This window comes from Pelobates fuscus, chromosome 1 (genome assembly GCF_036172605.1).
Source record: "Pelobates fuscus isolate aPelFus1 chromosome 1, aPelFus1.pri, whole genome shotgun sequence".
Classification (NCBI taxonomy): domain Eukaryota; kingdom Metazoa; phylum Chordata; class Amphibia; order Anura; family Pelobatidae; genus Pelobates; species Pelobates fuscus.
The window spans coordinates 6,111,198-6,133,519 of record NC_086317.1 but is presented as its reverse complement, the minus strand read 5'-3'; the positions used below and the strand labels follow the sequence as shown (position 1 = coordinate 6,133,519).

Here is a 22,322-nt window from a genome sequence, read left to right as displayed (position 1 = left end):
TAGCGCAAAGGAAGCCAGGTGTAATACACACCGGTAGCCTTAGCGCACAGGAAGCCAGGTGTAATACACACCGGTAGCCATAGCGCACAGGAAGCCAGGTGCAATACACACCGGTAGCCATAGCGCACAGGAAGCCAGGTGCAATACACACCGGTAGCCATAGCGCACAGGAAGCCAGGTGTAATATACACAGGTAGCCATAGCGCACAGGAAGCCAGGTGTAATACACACCGGTACCCATAGCGCACAGGAAGCCAGGTGTAATACACACAGGTAGCCATAGCGCACAGGAAGCCAGGTGTAATACACACAGGTAGCCATAGCGCACAGGAAGCCAGGTGTAATAAACACGGGTAGCCATAGCGCACAGGAAGCCAGGTATAATAAACACAGGTAGCAAGGTGTGATACACACAGGTAGCCATAGCGCACAGGAAGCCAGGTATAATAAACACAGGTAGCAAGGTGTAATACACACAGGTAGCCATAGCGCACAGGAAGCCAGGTGTAATACACACAGGTAGCCATAGCGCACAGGAAGCCAGGTGTAATAAACACGGGTAGCTATAGCGCACAGGAAGCCAGGTATAATAAACAAAGGTAGCAAGGTGTAATACACACAGGTAGCCATAGCGCACAGGAAGCCAGGTGTAATAAACACGGGTAGCCATAGCGAACAGGAAGCCAGGTGTAATATACACAGGTAGCCATAGTGCACAGGAAGCCAGGTGTAATACACACAGGTAGCCATAGTGCACAGGAAGCCAGGTGTAATACACACAGGTAGCCATAGCGCACAGGAAGCCAGGTGTAATACACACAGGTAGCCATAGTGCACAGGAAGCCAGGTGTGATACACACAGGTAGCCATAGCGCACAGGAAGCCAGGTATAATAAACACAGGTAGCAAGGTGTAATACACACAGGTAGCCATAGCGCACAGGAAGCCAGGTGTAATACACACAGGTAGCCATAGCGCACAGGAAGCCAGGTGCAATACACACCGGTAGCCATAGCGCACAGGAAGCCAGGTGTAATATACACAGGTAGCCATAGTGCACAGGAAGCCAGGTGTAATACACACAGGTAGCCATAGTGCACAGGAAGCCAGGTGTAATACACACAGGTAGCCATAGCGCACAGGAAGCCAGGTGTAATAAACACTGGCATCCATAGCGCACAGGAAGCCAGGTGTAATAAACACTGGCATCCATAGCGCACAGGAAGCCAGGTGTAATATACACAGGTAGCCATAGTGCACAGGAAGCCAGGTGTAATACACACAGGTAGCCATAGTGCACAGGAAGCCAGGTGTAATACACACAGGTAGCCATACCGCACAGGAAGCCAGGTGTAATAAACACTGGCATCCATAGCGCACAGGAAGCCAGGTGTAATAAACACTGGTATCCATAGCGCACAGGAAGCCAGGTGTAAAACACGGGAAGCCATACGCACAGGAAGCCAGGTGTAATACACACAGGTAGCCATTGCGCACAGGAAGCCAGGTGTAATACACACGGGTATCCATAGCGCACAGGAAGCCAGGTGTAATAAACACGGGTAGCCATAGCGCACAGGAAGCCAGGTGTAATACACACGGGTAGCCATACCGCACAGGAAGCCAGGTGTAATACACACAGGTAGCCATACCGCACAGGAAGCCAGGTGTAATACACACAGGTAGCCATACCGCACAGGAAGCCAGGTGTAATACACACCGGTAGCCATAGCGCACAGGAAGCCAGGTGCAATACACACCGGTAGCCATAGCGCAAAGGAAGCCAGGTGTAATACACACCGGTAGCCTTAGCGCACAGGAAGCCAGGTGTAATACACACCGGTAGCCATAGCGCACAGGAAGCCAGGTGCAATACACACCGGTAGCCATAGCGCACAGGAAGCCAGGTGCAATACACACCGGTAGCCATAGCGCACAGGAAGCCAGGTGTAATATACACAGGTAGCCATAGCGCACAGGAAGCCAGGTGTAATACACACCGGTACCCATAGCGCACAGGAAGCCAGGTGTAATACACACAGGTAGCCATAGCGCACAGGAAGCCAGGTGTAATACACACAGGTAGCCATAGCGCACAGGAAGCCAGGTGTAATAAACACGGGTAGCCATAGCGCACAGGAAGCCAGGTATAATAAACACAGGTAGCAAGGTGTGATACACACAGGTAGCCATAGCGCACAGGAAGCCAGGTATAATAAACACAGGTAGCAAGGTGTAATACACACAGGTAGCCATAGCGCACAGGAAGCCAGGTGTAATACACACAGGTAGCCATAGCGCACAGGAAGCCAGGTGTAATAAACACGGGTAGCTATAGCGCACAGGAAGCCAGGTATAATAAACAAAGGTAGCAAGGTGTAATACACACAGGTAGCCATAGCGCACAGGAAGCCAGGTGTAATAAACACGGGTAGCCATAGCGAACAGGAAGCCAGGTGTAATATACACAGGTAGCCATAGTGCACAGGAAGCCAGGTGTAATACACACAGGTAGCCATAGTGCACAGGAAGCCAGGTGTAATACACACAGGTAGCCATAGCGCACAGGAAGCCAGGTGTAATACACACAGGTAGCCATAGTGCACAGGAAGCCAGGTGTAATAAACACGGGTATCCATAGTGCACAGGAAGCCAGGTGTAATAAACACAGGTAGCCATAGCGCACAGGAAGCCAGGTGTAATAAACACTGGTAGCCATAGCGCACAGGAAGCCAGGTGTAATAAACACGGGTAGCCATACCGCACAGGAAGCCAGGTGTAATACACACAGGTAGCCATACCGCACAGGAAGCCAGGTGTAATAAACACTGGTATCCATAGCGCACAGGAAGCCAGGTGTAATAAACACGGGTAGCCATAGCGCACAGGAAGCCAGGTGTAAAACACGGGTAGCCATACGCACAGGAAGCCAGGTGTGATACACACAGGTAGCCATAGCGCACAGGAAGCCAGGTGTAATACACACAGGTAGCCATAGCGCACAGGAAACCAGGTGTAATAAATACAGGTAGCCATACCGCACAGGAAGCCAGGTGTAATACACACAGGTAGCCATAGCGCACAGGAAGTCAAAAGCCAGAAAAAATGATGGAATCCCAACCCCAATGGCAAGTTACAAAAGAGAATTCTGGTTGTAATTCTGTTGGTCCGACTGGATAGAAGCAATCGCCTGAATGCATTAGGTGTCCAGATTAAAATTGGTATTTTGCAAGTGAACCCTATAACTTCCGGAACGATGCATGTTCGCATTCACTTGCTTTTTGCCAAGATTCTATACTAGTTACGTCTGCCTCTCAACTCTACGCCAGTGGATAAACAGGCGAGAAAACTAGTCACCTTGACTCCCACCATGGCCATATCTTGGCAAAATAAACCATTACTTGGGGACCAAAGGAAGGACTGTCCTTCGAAACTACAAGTCATCTCCAATTTATGAATACCTTGCCTTAAAGGGACAATGCACGGCCCAAATACAAAATTAATTTAGTAAAAATCGCTATTTAGTAGACCTAAACCAAATTAAAACTTGCATATATTTAATTATGTATTTTTACATTGGGAATAAACCTAAAAATAGCTTACAAAAACTGCAGATCTCGTCTGTAGCCTTTGCAAGTTCTCCCTTTCTAACCCCACCCAAACTTTCTGTGACTGTCCAATCACAGCCTCCCGAATGCAGCTCAATCAGAAGTCTTTGTAAGTCAGGTGCTCTGGGCAATTTCACTGAGCTGACAAAACCAGGAAGTAACATTACCGGTTGTCTTCTTGAAAGCTAATGGTAGGGTAACCAGGTTAATTTATAAAAGTGTAAATATTTATTGAAATCTGAACTTTCTATAAAATTGAAGAAAGACTACATACTCTTCACACAGAGCATTTCAGCAAGCTAGAGTTGTTTAGGGGTCTGGAGTGACCCATTAATAAGAGTCGACTACCGAAAACCTGTGCGCCTGTTTGAAATATCTCCGTCTGGCCAGCATTTTCTTTTTTGCAGAGCCTGGAGACAATGAACGTCAGTGCTGCATATTGTGCAGCACTGACCCAGGAAGCACTTCTAGTGGCCACCTTAGTGACTGCCACTAGAGGTGTTACCAGGCACCAATGTAAACACTCCCTTTTCTCTGAAAAGGCAGTGCTTACATTAAAACGCCTGCAGGGACAGACTATACTCACCAGAACCACTACATTAAGCTGCAGTTGTTCTGGTGACAACAGTGTCCCTTTAAGGTTTCTCTCCAATGTCTTCACTGGAATTTTTTCTTAGTTTGTCGCAAATTTGAAAAAGAGCTTAAAACTGTTTTTTTTGCATTGGTTTTGATCAGCAAATATAGATGTGAGGAAGGCTGAACTTGATGGACACATATCTATTTTCAGCTATGTAACGGATATTAAGAATGTTTCCAGTGAGTACCCTTAATGTATAGTGTAACATTATAACAGTTTGTTTTATGGTATAAAGTCCTGTAGGCCAGTGTGACCCAGTATCAGAATCTAGACGTTATTCCAGACGGTAATGTCAGGCTGGTGTCTGGCTGACACACTGCTATACACGGCTTCCTGTTTATGTGCATAATATATCAGCCCATTAGAAATCCTGCAAACCACAAGCAAACACCCTGGGGACCCTGGGTAATGCATCAGAAGTGCTGTGTAAATATGTCCGCCATGCGTGTGCTGCGGTGATTTATTGGAGGATGTTTGCAGCCATATTGCATATCATGTGAGGCACAGAATCTAGCTGCTCTGCATTTACTCATTCAATCACTGCATTATTCCCACACAGCTTTATCGAACGCCAGGCTGCTGTCAGATTGATGAATATCTTGTGTCCCAAGCTGTGTACACAGCAGCAGTATGCAGAATTACAATATGTTCTCACTGATTTGGGTAAAGGTGTGTTTCTGACTCCCAGGAAGACCACGGCTAGTTAATGCTGTGTGATGCCCAGCACCAATGCTGCCGTTGCTTGGCACGCATCTCTCACAAAGTCATGTTCTCTGTGGGTTTTTATAATGCTGACACAAGCGGAGCTGCCCGAATGCTCAATCCTGCGCCAGTCAACAGCGAGCAGGGAAAGAAATGAATGGAGCCAGGACAGCATTGGCACGTAAAGGACAATGCTTTGTGAGAACACACAGACAAGTCACAACCATGGGTGAAGGACAAACACTTTCCTTGTGTATGGAAACATCTCCAGCCTTTCAAATACAATGCAAGTAAAGGTAGCTTGCGTCCTCACCTCCTGACCAGACAAGTAAAATGCTGCCAGCAGTCCCCCGATAAAGCGAATGTTCACTTCAAAAACCGACACCTCCGAATTCTACAAAATACAGAATTAGAAAGTTACAAAGCAAGCAAAAGGGCGACACAGAAAGGAGGAACGAGGATGGAGAATGGGGTGGGAGTAGGGCGCGCGGGGGCCGGCTGGGGCAAGGGAGGAGCGGGGGCCGGCTGGGGCAAGGGAGGAGCGGGGGCCGGCTGGGGCAAGGGAGGAGCGGGGGCCGGCTGGGGCAAGGGAGGAGCGGGGGCCGGCTGGGGCAAGGGAGGAGCGGGGGCCGGCTGGGGCAAGGGAGGAGCGGGGGCCGGCTGGGGCAAGGGAGGAGCGGGGGCCGGCTGGGGCAAGGGAGGAGCGGGGGCCGGCTGGGGCAAGGGAGGAGCGGGGGCCGGCTGGGGCAAGGGAGGAGCGGGGGCCAGCAGGGGCAAGGGAGGAGCGGGGGCCAGCAGGGGAAGGGAGGAGCGGCTTGTCTCACACTTACTACAGTGAAGTCAAGATTGTTTTGAACCCACTCCTGTCCGTCCCTAAATTCGTCCAGCAGCCCCATGATATATAGCGTGTCTAAAGCATCCACTATTGTGGCTCCCATCTGCGAATTTCCTGTGGGGAAATAAGGTCATTTAGCACTGCAATTGGAGCATTATATAGGTCTCAGGCTATGAGCAAAGCAGAGAGAGACTCCTGGGCACACAGAAAATACTACAACATTCAGCAGTAAAAAAGGGTTAACAGAAGCAGATAATCAGTGAAGCAAAGTAAGAACGAACATGCCAGGCAGGAGAGATGCCCAACAAAACCAGGCAGACAGATTGGCACAACAAGGCTATGTCAACAAGCTTAGACTCCAGGATGTGAATCCTCTTACTGTAACAGAATCTTAGCATCAAATCGTGTAGAACAGAGAGCACGGGGGCACAGTGGCACTGTCCACATTGTATCATTCAGCAGAGGCACTTCCAGGATCATGGAACTGGCCCCACAGGTGACAAGTCGCAAAGTCTGCATTCATTGCTGGTCTTTTGTAGATCACTAAGAGACTTTTCCAACTTTAGCTTATTGAAGCAGTTTTGGTGTATATATCATGCCCCTGCACTCTCACTGCTCAATCCTCTGCCATGTTAAATCATATTTGTTTTTGTTTATGCAGCCCTAGCCACACCTCCCCTGGCTGTGACGGACACAGCCTCCATGGAAATAAATGGTTTCATTGTTAACTTGTTTTAGGAGTTTTTATCTCCTGCTCTGTAATTGCAAGAGGCTCCTGGTGATTTAAGTTCCAGAGTCTAGAAAGCTATCAGTAGAGCATGAGATAATAAATTCAAAATTAAACTGTATAATAATGTTCTGTACTATACCCGCTGGGTGACTGTATGTAGTGTTACTGTGCCGTACCCGCTGGGTGACTGTATATAGTGTTACTGTGCCATACCTGCTGGGTGACTGTATGTAGTGTTACTGTGCCGTACCCGCTGGGTGACTGTATGTAGTGTTACTGTGCCGTACCCGCTGGGTGACTGTATGTAGTGTTACTGTGCCATACCCGCTGGGTGACTGTATGTAGTGTTACTGTGCCGTACCCGCTGGGTGACTGTATGTAGTGTTACTGTGCCGTACCCGCTGGGTGACTGTATGTAGTGTTACTGTGCCGTACCCGCTGGGTGACTGTATATAGTGTTACTGTGCCGTACCCGCTGGGTGACTGTATATAGTGTTACTGTGCCGTACCCGCTGGGTGACTGTATATAGTGTTACTGTGCCGTACCCGCTGGGTGACTGTATGTAGTGTTACTGTGCCGTACCCGCTGGGTGACTGTATGTAGTGTTACTGTGCCGTACCCGCTGGGTGACTGCATGTAGTGTTACTGTGCCGTACCCGCTGGGTGACTGCATGTAGTGTTACTGTGCCGTACCCGCTGGGTGACTGTATGTAGTGTTACTGTGCCGTACCCGCTGGGTGACTGTATGTAGTGTTACTGTGCCGTACCTGCAGGGTGACTGTATGTAGTGTTACTGTGCCGTACCTGCAGGGTGACTGTATGTAGTGTTACTGTGCCGTACCCGCTGGGTGACTGTATGTAGTGTTACTGTGCCGTACCCGCTGGGTGACTGTATGTAGTGTTACTGTGCCGTACCCGCTGGGTGACTGTATGTAGTGTTACTGTGCCGTACCCGCTGGGTGACTGTATGTAGTGTTACTGTGCCGTACCCGCTGGGTGACTGTATGTAGTGTTACTGTGCCGTACCCGCTGGGTGACTGTATGTAGTGTTACTGTGCCGTACCTGCAGGGTGACTGTATGTAGTGTTACTGTGCCGTACCCGCAGGGTGACTGTATGTAGTGTTACTGTGCCGTACCCGCAGGGTGACTGTATGTAGTGTTACTGTGCCGTACCCGCAGGGTGACTGTATATAGTGTTACTGTGCCGTACCCACTGGGTGACTGTATATAGTGTTACTGTGCCACACGTATATAAAACGTTAACGACTTACCAAAAATGTTGGTAGAGTGTCCTTTCCTGGCGATGGGTTTAAGCTCGTTGTGGCCCCAGCCATATTGTCTGTAATTATCCCATGCATGTTTCATCATCTGGCAGAGAACAACAAAACAATGTAACACAGAATTCTAACATGTTCCATGCTGGAGGGACGTGGCCAGTATCTCCCAGCTGGGCGATGTTTGCAAGCTGTGTGTGTCAGTCTGTTCACCGACTTTGTTATTTATGAAAACACTGCTCACATGGCACGCTACTGAAACATGCTGGGGAGATATCGGGCTGGAAAAGATTAACCCAGAGCAGGAATATGGATGCTCTGGAAACAGACACGAGTGGGGGGGCTCTCTGAATTCCTCTTGGCGGGCAGCTAGTAATGCCAATTGGCAGCACGTATTCCAGGCTGTGTTTAAAGCCTTGTTAGGAGAAAAGCTTTTACTTGCCATTAGGAAGAGCTGTGTGAGAGTGGCAAGGGAACTATTGTCTAACGGTACTGAAAGAACTCAGACTGAGCTCCTCACGGGCACTCCATGATGCACTCACCACGTACACTCCACGATACGCTCAGACTGCACTCACTACGGACACTCCACGATACGCTCAGACTGCACTCACTACAGACACTCCATGGTACGCTCAGACTGCACTCACTACAGACACTCCACGGTACGCTCAGACTGCACTCACTACAGACACTCCACGGTACGCTCAGACTGCACTCACTACAGACACTCCACGGTACGCTCAGACTGCACTCACTACAGACACTCCACGGTACGCTCAGACTGCACTCACTACAGACACTCCACGGTACGCTCAGACTGCACTCACTACAGACACTCCATGATACGCTCAGACTGAAATCACTACAGACACTCCATGATACGCTCAGACTGAAATCACTACAGACACTCCATGATACGCTCAGACTGCACTCACCACGGACACTCCATGATGCGCCCAGACCGCACTCACCACGGACACTCCATGATGCGCCCAGACCGCACTCACCACAGACACTCCATGATGCGCCCAGACCGCACTCACCACAGACACTCCATGATGCGCCCAGACCGCACTCACCACAGACACTCCATGATGCGGCCAGACCGCACCCACCACGGACACTCCATGATATGCTCAGACTGCACCCACCACGGACACTCCATGATATGCTCAGACTGCACCCACCACGGACACTCCATGATACGGCCAGACTGCACTCACCACGGACACTCCACAATGCGCTCAAACTGCATTTTACACGTCTCGATTTAATACCTCTTTAATTTTGTCTCGTTTTTCCCGAATGTCGGGATCTCCAGGATCCCCACTTTTGATCTCAGGGAGGTTGGGGACCGGAGCAAGCGGCAGAGGTTGTGCGTCTTTCTTCTTCATGTCTTCCACCAGCTTATTCTTCTCTGTCTGGATCTCGGCGCGGATTTCTTCTCGAGATTTCTTCAGTTTATCTTTGGCCTCCTCTAGGGCTCGCTCGTGGTCAGCGCGAATCTTGTCTCTTAGCTGCTCCTCCTCCTCTCTGGGAAAAGAAAGGTGATGCAATTTATTAATAGTACTAAAAGTACGAATACAGTGGGGAAAAAAAAATGCCAGTACAAACACGGCGACAAAGCACTCAATGCCAGTACGAACACGGCGACAAAGCACTCAATGCCAGTAGGAACACAGCGACAAAGCACTCAATGCCAGTAGGAACACAGCGACAAAGCACTCAATGCCAGTAGGAACACAGCGACAAAGCACTCAATGCCAGTAGGAACACAGCGACAAAGCACTCAATGCCAGTAGGAACACAGCGACAAAGCACTCAATGCCAGTACGAACACAGCGACAAAGCACTCAATGCCAGTAGGAACACGGCGACAAAGCACTCAATGCCAGTAGGAACACAGCGACAAAGCACTCCATGCCAGTAGGAACACAGCGACAAAGCACTCAATGCCAGTAGGAACACAGCGACAAAGCACTCCATGCCAGTAGGAACACGGCGACAAAGCACTCAATGCCAGTACGAACACCGCGACAAAGCACTCAATGCCAGTAGGAACACAGCGACAAAGCACTCAATGCCAGTAGGAACACAGCGACAAAGCACTCAATGCCAGTAGGAACACAGCGACAAAGCACTCAATGCCAGTAGGAACACAGCGACAAAGCACTCCATGCCAGTAGGAACACAGCGACAAAGCACTCCATGCCAGTAGGAACACAGCGACAAAGCACTCCATGCCAGTAGGAACACAGCGACAAAGCACTCCATGCCAGTAGGAACACAGCGACAAAGCACTCAATGCCAGTAGGAACACAGCGACAAAGCACTCAATGCCAGTAGGAACACAGCGACAAAGCACTCAATGCCAGTAGGAACACCGCAACAAAGCACTCAATGCCAGTAGGAACACCGCAACAAAGCACTCAATGCCAGTACGAACACGGCGACAAAGCACTCAATGCCAGTAGGAACACAGCGACAAAGCACTCAATGCCAGTAGGAACACAGCGACAAAGCACTCAATGCCAGTAGGAACACAGCGACAAAGCACTCAATGCCAGTAGGAACACAGCGACAAAGCACTCAATGCCAGTAGGAACACAGCGACAAAGCACTCAATACCAGTAGGAACACAGCGACAAAGCACTCAATGCCAGTACGAACACAGCGACAAAGCACTCAATGCCAGTACGAACACGGTGACAAAGCACTCAATGCCAGTACGTACACGGCGACAAAGCACTCAATGCCAGTACGTACACAGCGACAAAGCACTCAATGCCAGTACGAACACGGCGACAAAGCACTCAATGCCAGTACGAACACGGTGACAAAGCACTCAATGCCAGTACGTACACGGCGACAAAGCACTCAATGCCAGTACGTACACGGCGACAAAGCACTCAATGCCAGTACGTACACGGCGACAAAGCACTCAATGCCAGTACGAACACGGCGACAAAGCACTCAATGCCAGTACGAACACGGCGACAAAGCACTCAATGCCAGTAGGAACACAGCGACAAAGCACTCAATGCCAGTAGGAACACAGCGACAAAGCACTCAATGCCAGTACGAACACGGCGACAAAGCACTCAATGCCAGTACGAACACGGCGACAAAGCACTCAATGCCAGTAGGAACACAGCGACAAAGCACTCAATGCCAGTAGGAACACAGCGACAAAGCACTCAATGCCAGTACGAACACGGCGACAAAGCACTCAATGCCAGTAGGAACACAGCGACAAAGCACTCAATGCCAGTACGAACACGGCTGTAACGGAATGCAGTATATTAGTCCACGATATCCGTTGGTATCTTCAGGAAATCCACAGTCAGAGTAGAAAGCAAGGCAATATCCCCAATCCTCCCAATAACCGGACGAAACACAGTTTGGGAGTCAACTAACTCGGTTTATTCACAAGCAGCGTATTTATGCAGTTCCCCATGCAAGGGGTTTCCATACAGATATTCCAGGGGATTTCTCCCAACATGCATTGTGACTTTCCCAACAGGCATCGCTGCACGAGAAGGATACTCCCACTAAAATGGACGATTAAGTGGATTATCCCCTCGTGCAGCAAAACCGACAATTGACATTAAAATACATAATTCCCGTAATATTCGGTACTTTAGAATAACCGAACGTTCGGTAGATAGCTGGGGTCGGGGCGCACACTTTGTGAGAATACCGCTCCGATCCCAGCTGAATTGACCGAACGCCGCACATAATACATTTAAACATCAAGGTGAGTTTAAAAGTACCGAATAAGTACGGGACACATAATGTACCGAACGCGGTACTCCCGAACGCTCTGGAAGTCCAGCGGTGTTCGGATCACTGAGTAGCCGTTTTCAGTTCCAGGCTCTCGACGACCGAACACCGCTGCAGAGACAAAGGATCCAAGATGGCCGACCGCCGCATGGTCGGTAGTGGATCGACGGCCACCTAGGAGAGCCCTTAATTACCGATTGCAACAATGTTGCAATCGGTTAATTGGTGCCACACGACCTGTGAATGTGTGGTCTACCTGGGGAGTCCACATTCGTACGGCGAATGGCCAGGATAGCCGTGTTTCGTCGTACGAATGCTTTGTATGCTGGCGGCATACGGCTGCCAGCATGCGAACGGTCACAGTACAATACACATACAGTCAACGGGACACGTTATACATTCAGCCTACGGACAACCTGCAATGAATATAGTTCAGAAGTGGCTAGGTTTGCCACAATGCTCCCCCAGAACCAAGCCGGCATACACAGTCTGATCCCAACGGATCGGCTTGGGGATGTCCGGGAGAGTACTCACAGATCACTTCTCGAGTTCAGTCTGTCTGGATAACCCGTCAGCGTTACCGTTTTGTTTTCCTGGCCGGTAATGGATAGTAAAGTCAAAGGGCTGCAGCGCCAAGCTCCAGCGCAGCAGCCTGGCATTGTCTCCAGACACACGGTTTAGCCACACTAACGGGTTGTGATCTGTGAGTAAGGAAAAAGGTTGTCCGTACAGATATGGCTGCAACTTTTTAAGGGCCCACACCACGGCCAGGCATTCTTTCTCGATGGCGGCGTAGCTCACTTCCCGGGGTAGTAGCTTGCGGCTTAGATAGGCTACGGGGTGTTCTCCGCCATCGGCTCCCACTTGGCTCAGTACTGCCCCCAATCCAAACATGGAAGCGTCTGTGTGAACAAGAAATCTTTTAGTTGGATCAGGAGCAGTTAACACAGGAGCATTAGTGAGAGCAGTCTTGAGTTGTTGGAATGCCTGCTCACACTCTGGGGCCCAGACAACCAGTCGGGGAAGGTTCTTTTTGGTCAGGTCCGTTAGGGGTTTGGCCAGGGTGCTATAGTCGGGGACAAACTTCCTGTAATAGCCTGCCGTCCCTAAGAACGCCAGCACCTGGGTCTTAGTCCTGGGGGTAGGCCACTTTGCTACGGCCTCAATCTTAGCTGGCTCAGGCCTCTGCTGCCCACATCCTACACGGTGGCCCAGATACTGTACCTCGGCCATACCTATGTGGCACTTGCTAGGTTTTAGGGTTAACCCAGCCTCCCCAATGCGATCTAGGATCGCCCCGATGTGGTGTAGGTGGTCTTCCCAGGTCTGGCTAAAGATGGCTATGTCATCTAGATAGGCACAGGCATACTCCTGAAAACCGTCCAGTAGCCTATCTACCATCCGCTGAAAGGTAGCCGGAGCGTTTTTCATCCCGAAAGGCATGACCTTGAATTGGTACAGGCCAAACGGGGTGACAAACGCCGACTTGGGGATGGCGTCATCGGCTAGAGGAATCTGCCAGTACCCCTTACACAAATCAATGGTAGTGAGGTACTGGCCCCGTGCCATCTTATCTAACAGCTCGTCTATCCGGGGCATCGGATTTGTCATTTAGACACCGTTTTGTCATTTAGCCTCCGGTAGTCGACACAGAATCGGGTGGTGTCATCCTTTTTAGGTACCAGGACTACCGGCGATGCCCAGGGGCTATCGGAGGGTTCGATAACCCCTAGCTGCAGCATTTCGTCTAGTTCGGCTTTCATATGGGTACGGACTGATTCCGGAACCCTATATGGAGCCTGGCGCATAGGTAGCTGTCCCGGGGTCTCTACTCGGTGGGTGGCTAACGGAGTGTACCCAGGTAAATTGGAGAAGGTAGTCCCTTTGGCTACAATCAGCGCCTGTACCTGGGCACGCTCCTGGGGGCTTAGCCGCTCCCCCAGCTGGACTCCCCGGGAAGGCTCTATCTGTTCCTCGGGTTCTAGTAGGTCAGGTAAGGGTAGGTTCTCCTGATCCTCTAAGGAGGAGGCACAGATTGCCGTCACATCCTCGATCCTCTCATGGTAGGGTTTGAGCATGTTCACGTGGAGCATGCGTCTCTTCCCTACCCCTGAGCAGGGGCCGATCACATAGGTAGTGTCGAATCGCTGCTCCACTACCTGGTATGGGCCTTGCCAGATGGCCTGCAGCTTATCGGTGCGGACGGGTTTTAAGATCAAGACCTTCTGTCCCACCTGAAAGCTGCGGTCCCTGGCTCCTCTATCGTACCAGCGTCGCTGGCGTTGCTGGGCCGCTTGGAGGTTGGTGTGTACAGCCTGAGTTAGCGCCTCCAGACGGTCCCTGAACTCCAGGACGTATGATATGATAGGGGTTTCGTTAGTGGGGCTCTCCCCCTCCCAGTGTTCCCTAATCAAATTCAAGGGTCCCCGCACCCTCCTCCCAAATAGTAGCTCAAACGGGGAGAATCCTGTTGACTCCTGGGGAACCTCTCTATAAGCAAAGAGTAAGTGAGGCAGAAACCTCTCCCAGTCTTTGTGGGTCTCCCCGAACGTCCGAAGCATCTGCTTCAGCGTCCCGTTGAACCGCTCACATAGCCCATTGGACTGGGGGTGGTAGGCGGAATTAACTATTGGCTTAATGCCACACACCTTCCACAGATGTTGGGTAACTTCGGCCGTAAATTGGGTACCTCGGTCTGAGATGATCTCTTGGGGAAACCCTACTCGGGAAAATACCTTCATTAAGGCTTCCGCTACGGTCTCAGCGTGGATATTAGAGAGAGCTACAGCTTCGGGGTACCTGGTGGCGTAGTCCACTATAGTTAGGATATACCTTTTGCCAGAGGGACTGGGTTTTGGCAAGGGCCCTACGATATCCACCGCTACTCGGCTGAAGGGTTCTGCAATGATGGGTAGGGGACATAGCCTGGCCTTGTGGCGATCCCCTCGTTTACCTACACGCTGGCAGACGTCGCAGGAGGTGCAATACTGGCGCACATCCTGAGAGATCCCGGGCCAGAAGAAGGCATGGGTCAAACGGTATCGGGTACGGGTCATCCCTAGGTGTCCTGACAAGGGAATGTCATGCGCAATTCTCAGCAGCTCCTGTCTATATTTCTGGGGTACCACTAGCTGTTTATTAGTTAAGGTGACAGACCCCCCCACATCTTTTGCCGTGACACGGTATAGCAACTCTTTCTCCCAGATGAACCGCTCCCCCTCTAGCCCTGCTTGGTCGGTTTGGGCCCGGTCCCTATATACTTGGAGGGTGGGATCGGTCTGGACTTCGGTCGCAAAAGTCGTCGGGGTATCCCAGGACATGGGGGTCAGTTGGGGAACAGGGTCTCTTACCTGAGCCTCAGAGTGTATCGGTGTAGCCGTGGTGCGAGCCTGTTGTCGGGTGGTTACGGGGTGTGCCTCCTGGTACGGAGCCTGGGGAATAAAAGCGGAAGTCATTTGGCCCAAGTCATTCCCCAGCACAACATCTGCAGGTAAATTCTGCATCAGCCCCACTTCCACAGTTCCCTCTCCCACACCCCAATCCAAATGAATCTTGGCAGTGGGTAGCCGGTATACTGCTCCCCCTGCCACCCGTACTGCCACTGAGCCGCCAGTGTGGGTTGCGCCTGGTACCAAATGTGGTGCAACCAAAGTTAGAGTGGCTCCTGAATCCCGGAGCCCTTGTACCTCCTTCCCCTCCAGGGTTACTAGCTGACGGTGATGTTGTCGGTTGTCGGTGGCCCGGACCGACATTACCTCATGCAGCACCCCTAGAGGCTCCTCAATTTGAGCACTCAGCAATTCTTGGGTGGCGGGGGCTACCTGGTAATGGTGCGCAGCAGCCCTGGGTGCCAAATTTTGTCGCACTTGATTCCAAGCTTGCCGGCTCCTGTTTTGGGTGCACTCTCGAGAAATGTGCCCCCACTGTTTGCAGGTGTGACACTGAATGTTAGCCCGGCCGTTGTATCGGGAGGGGGGTGGTGGAGTATTCAGTGCTGGCCGGTGCAGGGGTACGGTGGGGCTGGTAGGGGTAAAATTATTGGGTGTCCCTGTAATCCGAGGGAGAGTCTTATTTTGGGCACCGTGATGCCTCCTGGCATCAAAATGCTGATCCGCCAATTTAGCGGCTTCGGGTAGGGTGAGTGGTTTACGGTCCCTCACCCATTCTTGTGCTTCCGGGGACAAACCATTAAAAAACTGTTCCAGCAGCATTAACTGCCTCAACTCCTCCATGTTTGTAGCGTTGCTGGCCTGTATCCAGCCTAGTGAGGCTTGGTCCAGCTTGTGCGCCCATTCTGCATGTGAATCTTTCTCAGGCTTGCGCAAGCCCCGGAATTTCCTCCGGTACGCCTCTGGGGTAATAGCATACCTCTCTAAGATCGCCCTCTTTACCTTAGGGTAATCTTTGCTGTCCTCTCGGGGTACAGCACGGTAGGCTTCAGCTGCCCTACCCGATAATTTGCCTGCCAGCAGCGGCACCCATGTGGCGGGTTCCAGATCGTGCAAATCGCACAGCCGCTCAAAGTCCTGCAAATACCCATCGATTTCGTCCTTTTCTTCACAAAACGCTTTAAATGCGTGATGTGGGACTTTGGGCTTTACCTGTCCGTAGGTGGAGGCAGTAACAGACTCTGCCCTAGGCGGTGTTGCTGGTGTGCTGGTTGCCATCAGATAATCCTGTACATCCGATATCATCACGGTCATTATTTCCAGCGGTAGTGGTTGTGGTAGGAACGCCAACCTGGTCCGTAGCTCTTTTTGGAATGGGGTCTCTTCCATGGCTGGTGGGGGTGTAGCGCTGCGGGCTTGGTCTCCCTCCATCAGTTCTGCGATCAGCACAGCCTTAGATTTGTTGCTGGCTATCTTACCCCTGGCTTCCAATAGTTCTTTTAAAGTCTGTCGTTTCAGTATGGTATAATCAATCTCCATACGAATTGCCCTTGCTTTCCTTGTTCGGTAGTTCCAGTTTACACGAACGCTGCTTTTCGGCTGTAAGGTTCGGATCCCGTCGCTTGCCACCAATTGTAACGGAATGCAGTATATTAGTCCACGATATCCGTTGGTATCTTCAGGAAATCCACAGTCAGAGTAGAAAGCAAGGCAATATCCCCAATCCTCCCAATAACCGGACGAAACACAGTTTGGGAGTCAACTAACTCGGTTTATTCACAAGCAGCGTATTTATGCAGTTCCCCATGCAAGGGGTTTCCATACAGATATTCCAGGGGATTTCTCCCAACATGCATTGTGACTTTCCCAACAGGCATCGCTGCACGAGAAGGATACTCCCACTAAAATGGACGATTAAGTGGATTATCCCCTCGTGCAGCAAAACCGACAATTGACATTAAAATACATAATTCCCGTAATATTCGGTACTTTAGAATAACCGAACGTTCGGTAGATAGCTGGGGTCGGGGCGCACACTTTGTGAGAATACCGCTCCGATCCCAGCTGAATTGACCGAACGCCGCACATAATACATTTAAACATCAAGGTGAGTTTAAAAGTACCGAATAAGTACGGGACACATAATGTACCGAACGCGGTACTCCCGAACGCTCTGGAAGTCCAGCGGTGTTCGGATCACTGAGTAGCCGTTTTCAGTTCCAGGCTCTCGACGACCGAACACCGCTGCAGAGACAAAGGATCCAAGATGGCCGACCGCCGCATGGTCGGTAGTGGATCGACGGCCACCTAGGAGAGCCCTTAATTACCGATTGCAACAATGTTGCAATCGGTTAATTGGTGCCACACGACCTGTGAATGTGTGGTCTACCTGGGGAGTCCACATTCGTACGGCGAATGGCCAGGATAGCCGTGTTTCGTCGTACGAATGCTTTGTATGCTGGCGGCATACGGCTGCCAGCATGCGAACGGTCACAGTACAATACACATACAGTCAACGGGACACGTTATACATTCAGCCTACGGACAACCTGCAATGAATATAGTTCAGAAGTGGCTAGGTTTGCCACAACGGCGACAAAGCACTCAATGCCAGTACGAACACGGCGACAAAGCACTCAATGCCAGTAGGAACACAGCGACAAAGCACTCAATGCCAGTAGGAACACAGCGACAAAGCACTCAATGCCAGTAGGAACACAGCGACAAAGCACTCAATGCCAGTCTAACAGTACTAACACAGTGACTGGCTATACATTAGAACTCACTAAGTTCCCAAACAGAAATTTCCAATTCTCTGAATACAATTAAATGACACGTTAAGTTTTCAAATCCCACTTAAAATGTGCCCATTTTGACAGTCTTTTGAAAGCTACCCACTTCTAAAGTCCACATTTGTATAGATCTTGGCGGATTAGCCTTTACCATCTAACTCCCATCACTCCCACTCAGACAGTGACTGCTTTAGGTATTTTAGCTTCTGAGCAGGTATTTGCAGGACAGGGCCGGCAGGGCCATTTGTGTGTTTTTTCCACACATCTTACTTCCCGTTGGAAACTTCCAATCTGGAGGCATAGAAAGGGCTGCTAAATACATTCATTTAATAAACAGAATTTGCTTTCGATTTCTAATTAATCCCAGGGACAAAGCACGACTGCAGTGTGACTAATGTAATCATCTAATTAAAAAGGAAAGCAATAACTATCCCACCGCTCAATGTATTCCTTACCCTCCGATAAGTTGCAATGTAGATTACTGCAGGGGGGACAGTCCTGATGGGAGACTGGGGGGCGTCTGTAAAAGAGCCTTACTACTTGAGATGGTCCCTCCGAGGCCAGAATAAGAGATGAATGAGGGAGGCTGGCCTGACATTCAGACACTACAAGGCCATCAGCCTCTTCCACAGGGGGATCACAAGAGAATCTGTACACAGGAAAAGCGCCCGTTACAAACTGCGTGCGGGGTGCCCGCTACAAGCTGTACGGATAACACCAATAATAAACTGTGCCCATTTTCTTAGACAGGTTTCACAATGCACTGTGCGGGAAAGCACCACTTAGCAAACATGGTCTCTACATGAGGCTGGCTAGAAAGAGCTCATGCTGAATAGTATTTAGCGAACATGGGCCCAACACGAATCTGGCTTAAACAGCTGTTACCGGATAGCGCTATTCAGTGAATATGGGCTATACACAAGGCTGGCTTAAACAGCTGTTACCGGATAGCGCTATTCAGTGAATATGGGCTATACACAAGGCTGGCTTAAACAGCTGTTACCGGATAGCGCTATTCAGTGAATATGGCCTATACACAAGGCTGGCTTAAACAGCTGTTACCGGATAGCGCTATTCAGTGAACACATACCAGGTTACTGGGAGACACATGCGGAGACAGCACATAATGAGTCAATACACCTGCATTGCATCGTCCGGAGAGCATTGATTTAATCTCGATTGTGAGCTCTTATGGTCTTGGAGATACTTGCTAACAATAAATAATCCCATGAAAATGTCAAGTAAGCTTTTCATGAGGAATAACTTTTATAATTAGGGATGCACCGAAATTTCGTCCAAAATGGGCCTACCCCTATTTAAAAAAATAAATATATATATATATATATATATATATATATATTTATTTATTTTTTGTAGTGCATAGTTTAACAGACATGCTTACACTAACAATTCAGGTGATCATATATCACAATGAAAGATAGTAATGATAACATGAAAAGTCAAGAATACTGCACTTGGGACAGGGGGAGGAGGGGGGGGGGAAGAACACTATGGGACAGGGGAGGGGGGAGAAGAACACTATGGGACAGGGGAAGGGGGAGAAGAACACTATGGGACAGGGGACGGGGGGAGAAGAACACTATGGGACAGGGGGAGAAGAACACTATGGGACAGGGGGAGAAGAACACTATGGGACAGGGGGAGAAGAACACTATGGGACAGGGGGAGAAGAACACTATGGGACAGGGGGAGAAGAACACTATGGGACAGGGGACGGGGGGAGAAGAACACTATGGGAAAGGGGACGGGGGAGAAGAACACTATGGGACAGGGGACGGGGGAGAAGAACACTATGGGACAGGGGACGGGGGAGAAGAACACTATGGGACAGGGGACGGGGGAGAAGAACACTATGGGACAGGGGACGGGGGAGAAGAACACTATGGGACAGGGGACGGGGGAGAAGAACACTATGGGACAGGGGACGGGGGAGAAGAACACTATGGGACAGGGGACGGGGGAGAAGAACACTATGGGACAGGGGACGGGGGAGAAGAACACTATGGGACAGGGGACGGGGGAGAAGAACACTATGGGACAGGGGACGGGGGAGAAGAACACTATGGGACAGGGGACGGGGGAGAAGAACACTATGGGACAGGGGAGAAGAACACTAGGGGACGGGGGAGAAGAACACTATGGGACAGGGGACAGGGGAGAAGAACACTATGGGACAGGGGACGGGGGGAGAAGAACACTATGGGACAGGGGGAGAAGAACACTATGGGACAGGGGACGGGGGAGAAGAACACTATGGGAAAGGGGACGGGGGAGAAGAACACTATGGGACGGGGGAGAAGAACACTATGGGACGGGGGAGAAGAACACTATGGGACGGGGGAGAAGAACACTATGGGACGGGGGAGAAGAACACTATGGGACGGGGGAGAAGAACACTATGGGACGGGGGAGAAGAACACTATGGGACAGGGGACGGGGGAGAAGAACACTATGGGACAGGGGACGGGGGAGAAGAACACTATGGGACAGGGGACGGGGGAGAAGAACACTATGGGACAGGGGACGGGGGAGAAGAACACTATGGGACAGGGGACGGGGGAGAAGAACACTATGGGACAGGGGACGGGGGAGAAGAACACTATGGGACAGGGGACGGGGGAGAAGAACACTATGGGACAGGGGACGGGGGAGAAGAACACTATGGGACAGGGGACGGGGGAGAAGAACACTATGGGACAGGGGACGGGGGAGAAGAACACTATGGGACAGGGGACGGGGGAGAAGAACACTATGGGACAGGGGACGGGGGAGAAGAACACTATGGGACAGGGGACGGGGGAGAAGAACACTATGGGACAGGGGACGGGGGAGAAGAACACTATGGGACAGGGGACGGGGGAGAAGAACACTATGGGACAGGGGACGGGGGAGAAGAACACTATGGGACAGGGGACAGGGGAGAAGAACACTATGGGACAGGGGAGAAGAACACTATGGGACAGGGGAGAAGAACACTAGGGGACGGGGGAGAAGAACACTATGGGACAGGGGACAGGGGAGAAGAACACTATGGGACAGGGGACGGGGGGAGAAGAACACTATGGGACAGGGGAGGGGGAGAAGAACACTATGGGACAGGGGAGGGGGAGAAGAACACTATGGGACAGGGGAGGGGGAGAAGAACACTATGGGACAGGGGAGGGGGGGGAAGAACACTATGGGACAGGGGAGGGGGGGGGGAAGAACACTATGGGACAGGGGAGGGGGGGAAGAACACTATGGGACAGGGGACGGGGGAGAAGAACACTATGGGACAGGGGAGAAGAACACTATGGGACAGGGGACGGGGGACGGGGGAGAAGAACACTATGGGACAGGGGACGGGTGAGAAGAACACTATGGGACAGGGGACGGGGGAGAAGAACACTATGGGACAGGGGACGGGGGAGAAGAACACTATGGGACAGGGGACGGGGGAGAAGAACACTATGGGACAGGGGACGGGGGAGAAGAACACTATGGGACAGGGGACGGGGAGAAGAACACTATGGGACAGGGGAGGGGGGGGGAAGAACACTATGGGACAGGGGAGGGGGGGGAAGAACACTATGGGACAGGGGAGGGGGGGAGAACACTATGGGACAGGGGGGGGGGGAGAACACTATGGGACAGGGGAGGGGGAAACACTATGCGAAAGGGGAGGGGGGAAAGAACACTATGGGACAGGGAGGGGGGAAAGAACACTATGGGACAGGGAGGGGGGAAAGAACACTATGGGACAGGGAGGGGGGAAAGAACACTAATGGACAGGGGAGGGGGGGAGAGAACACTATGGGACAGGGGAGGGGGGGAGAGAACACTATGGGACGGGGGAGGAGGGGGGGGGGAAACACTATGGGACAGGGGAAGGGGGAGGAAAGAACAAAAGAGGGTGGAGACCACTGAAAAGTGAATGGTGGTTTTTCATATTAGATTAATTAAATTAATTAAAAAGTCTAATATTAATACAAATATAGGTAAAAAAACAAACAAACAAACAAAAAAACATTTTTTAAAAATCATTGGGGGGGGGGGGGAGGAGTAATTTTCGGTTTCTGGCCAAGAGCATCCTGAATTTTCGGTTTTAGCCCAGAATTTTCATTTCGCTGCATCTCTATTTATAATGCACACAGAAGGTGGAGCGCAGTATCACAAGACAGACCAGCGGAACGTTACATTGATAGTGTGCAGGCACAGGACAGCAAGCGACACGTAATGAGTGCAATTCCTGCAGTTTTGTGTGGAGACTGCTCTTTATATGTGTAAGGCTGTCACGGTCACAAATTAAAAAAGATAAATAAATTACAATTGATGGCAAAGAAAACACACTCCATAAACACCCCACCACATCTGGTCAAAATCTGCCAAAAGTCTCATTTTGTCTTTCACAATTGGAAGGATCTTTAAATCTGCATCTGACTGTTTTTGGACGGCATATTCGGTAAATCATTGTTGGGACACTGGTGATGCAGAGGTTAACACACCAGGTTGGAGAGATCCTGACGCCTATGCCCGTACACAGCATGACATCGCACCAGATAGATAT

General features: G+C 50.8%; 1 protein-coding gene across 2 annotated transcripts in view; it reads right to left on the bottom strand.

Annotated features, from left to right (window-relative positions):
- The window catches only part of MAN1A2 (mannosidase alpha class 1A member 2), a 117,137-nt gene that overhangs the window by 42,281 nt on the left and 52,534 nt on the right, over nucleotides 1-22,322 (bottom strand). For both annotated transcript variants that reach the window (XM_063445944.1, XM_063445950.1), the window contains exons 3-6: nucleotides 9,069-9,324; nucleotides 7,786-7,882; nucleotides 5,778-5,896; nucleotides 5,261-5,341 (exon numbers count right to left, since the gene is read on the bottom strand). In XM_063445944.1, the coding sequence (XP_063302014.1) occupies nucleotides 5,261-5,341; nucleotides 5,778-5,896; nucleotides 7,786-7,882; nucleotides 9,069-9,324 (553 nt within the window). The remainder of the gene's footprint in view (nucleotides 1-5,260; nucleotides 5,342-5,777; nucleotides 5,897-7,785; nucleotides 7,883-9,068; nucleotides 9,325-22,322) is intronic.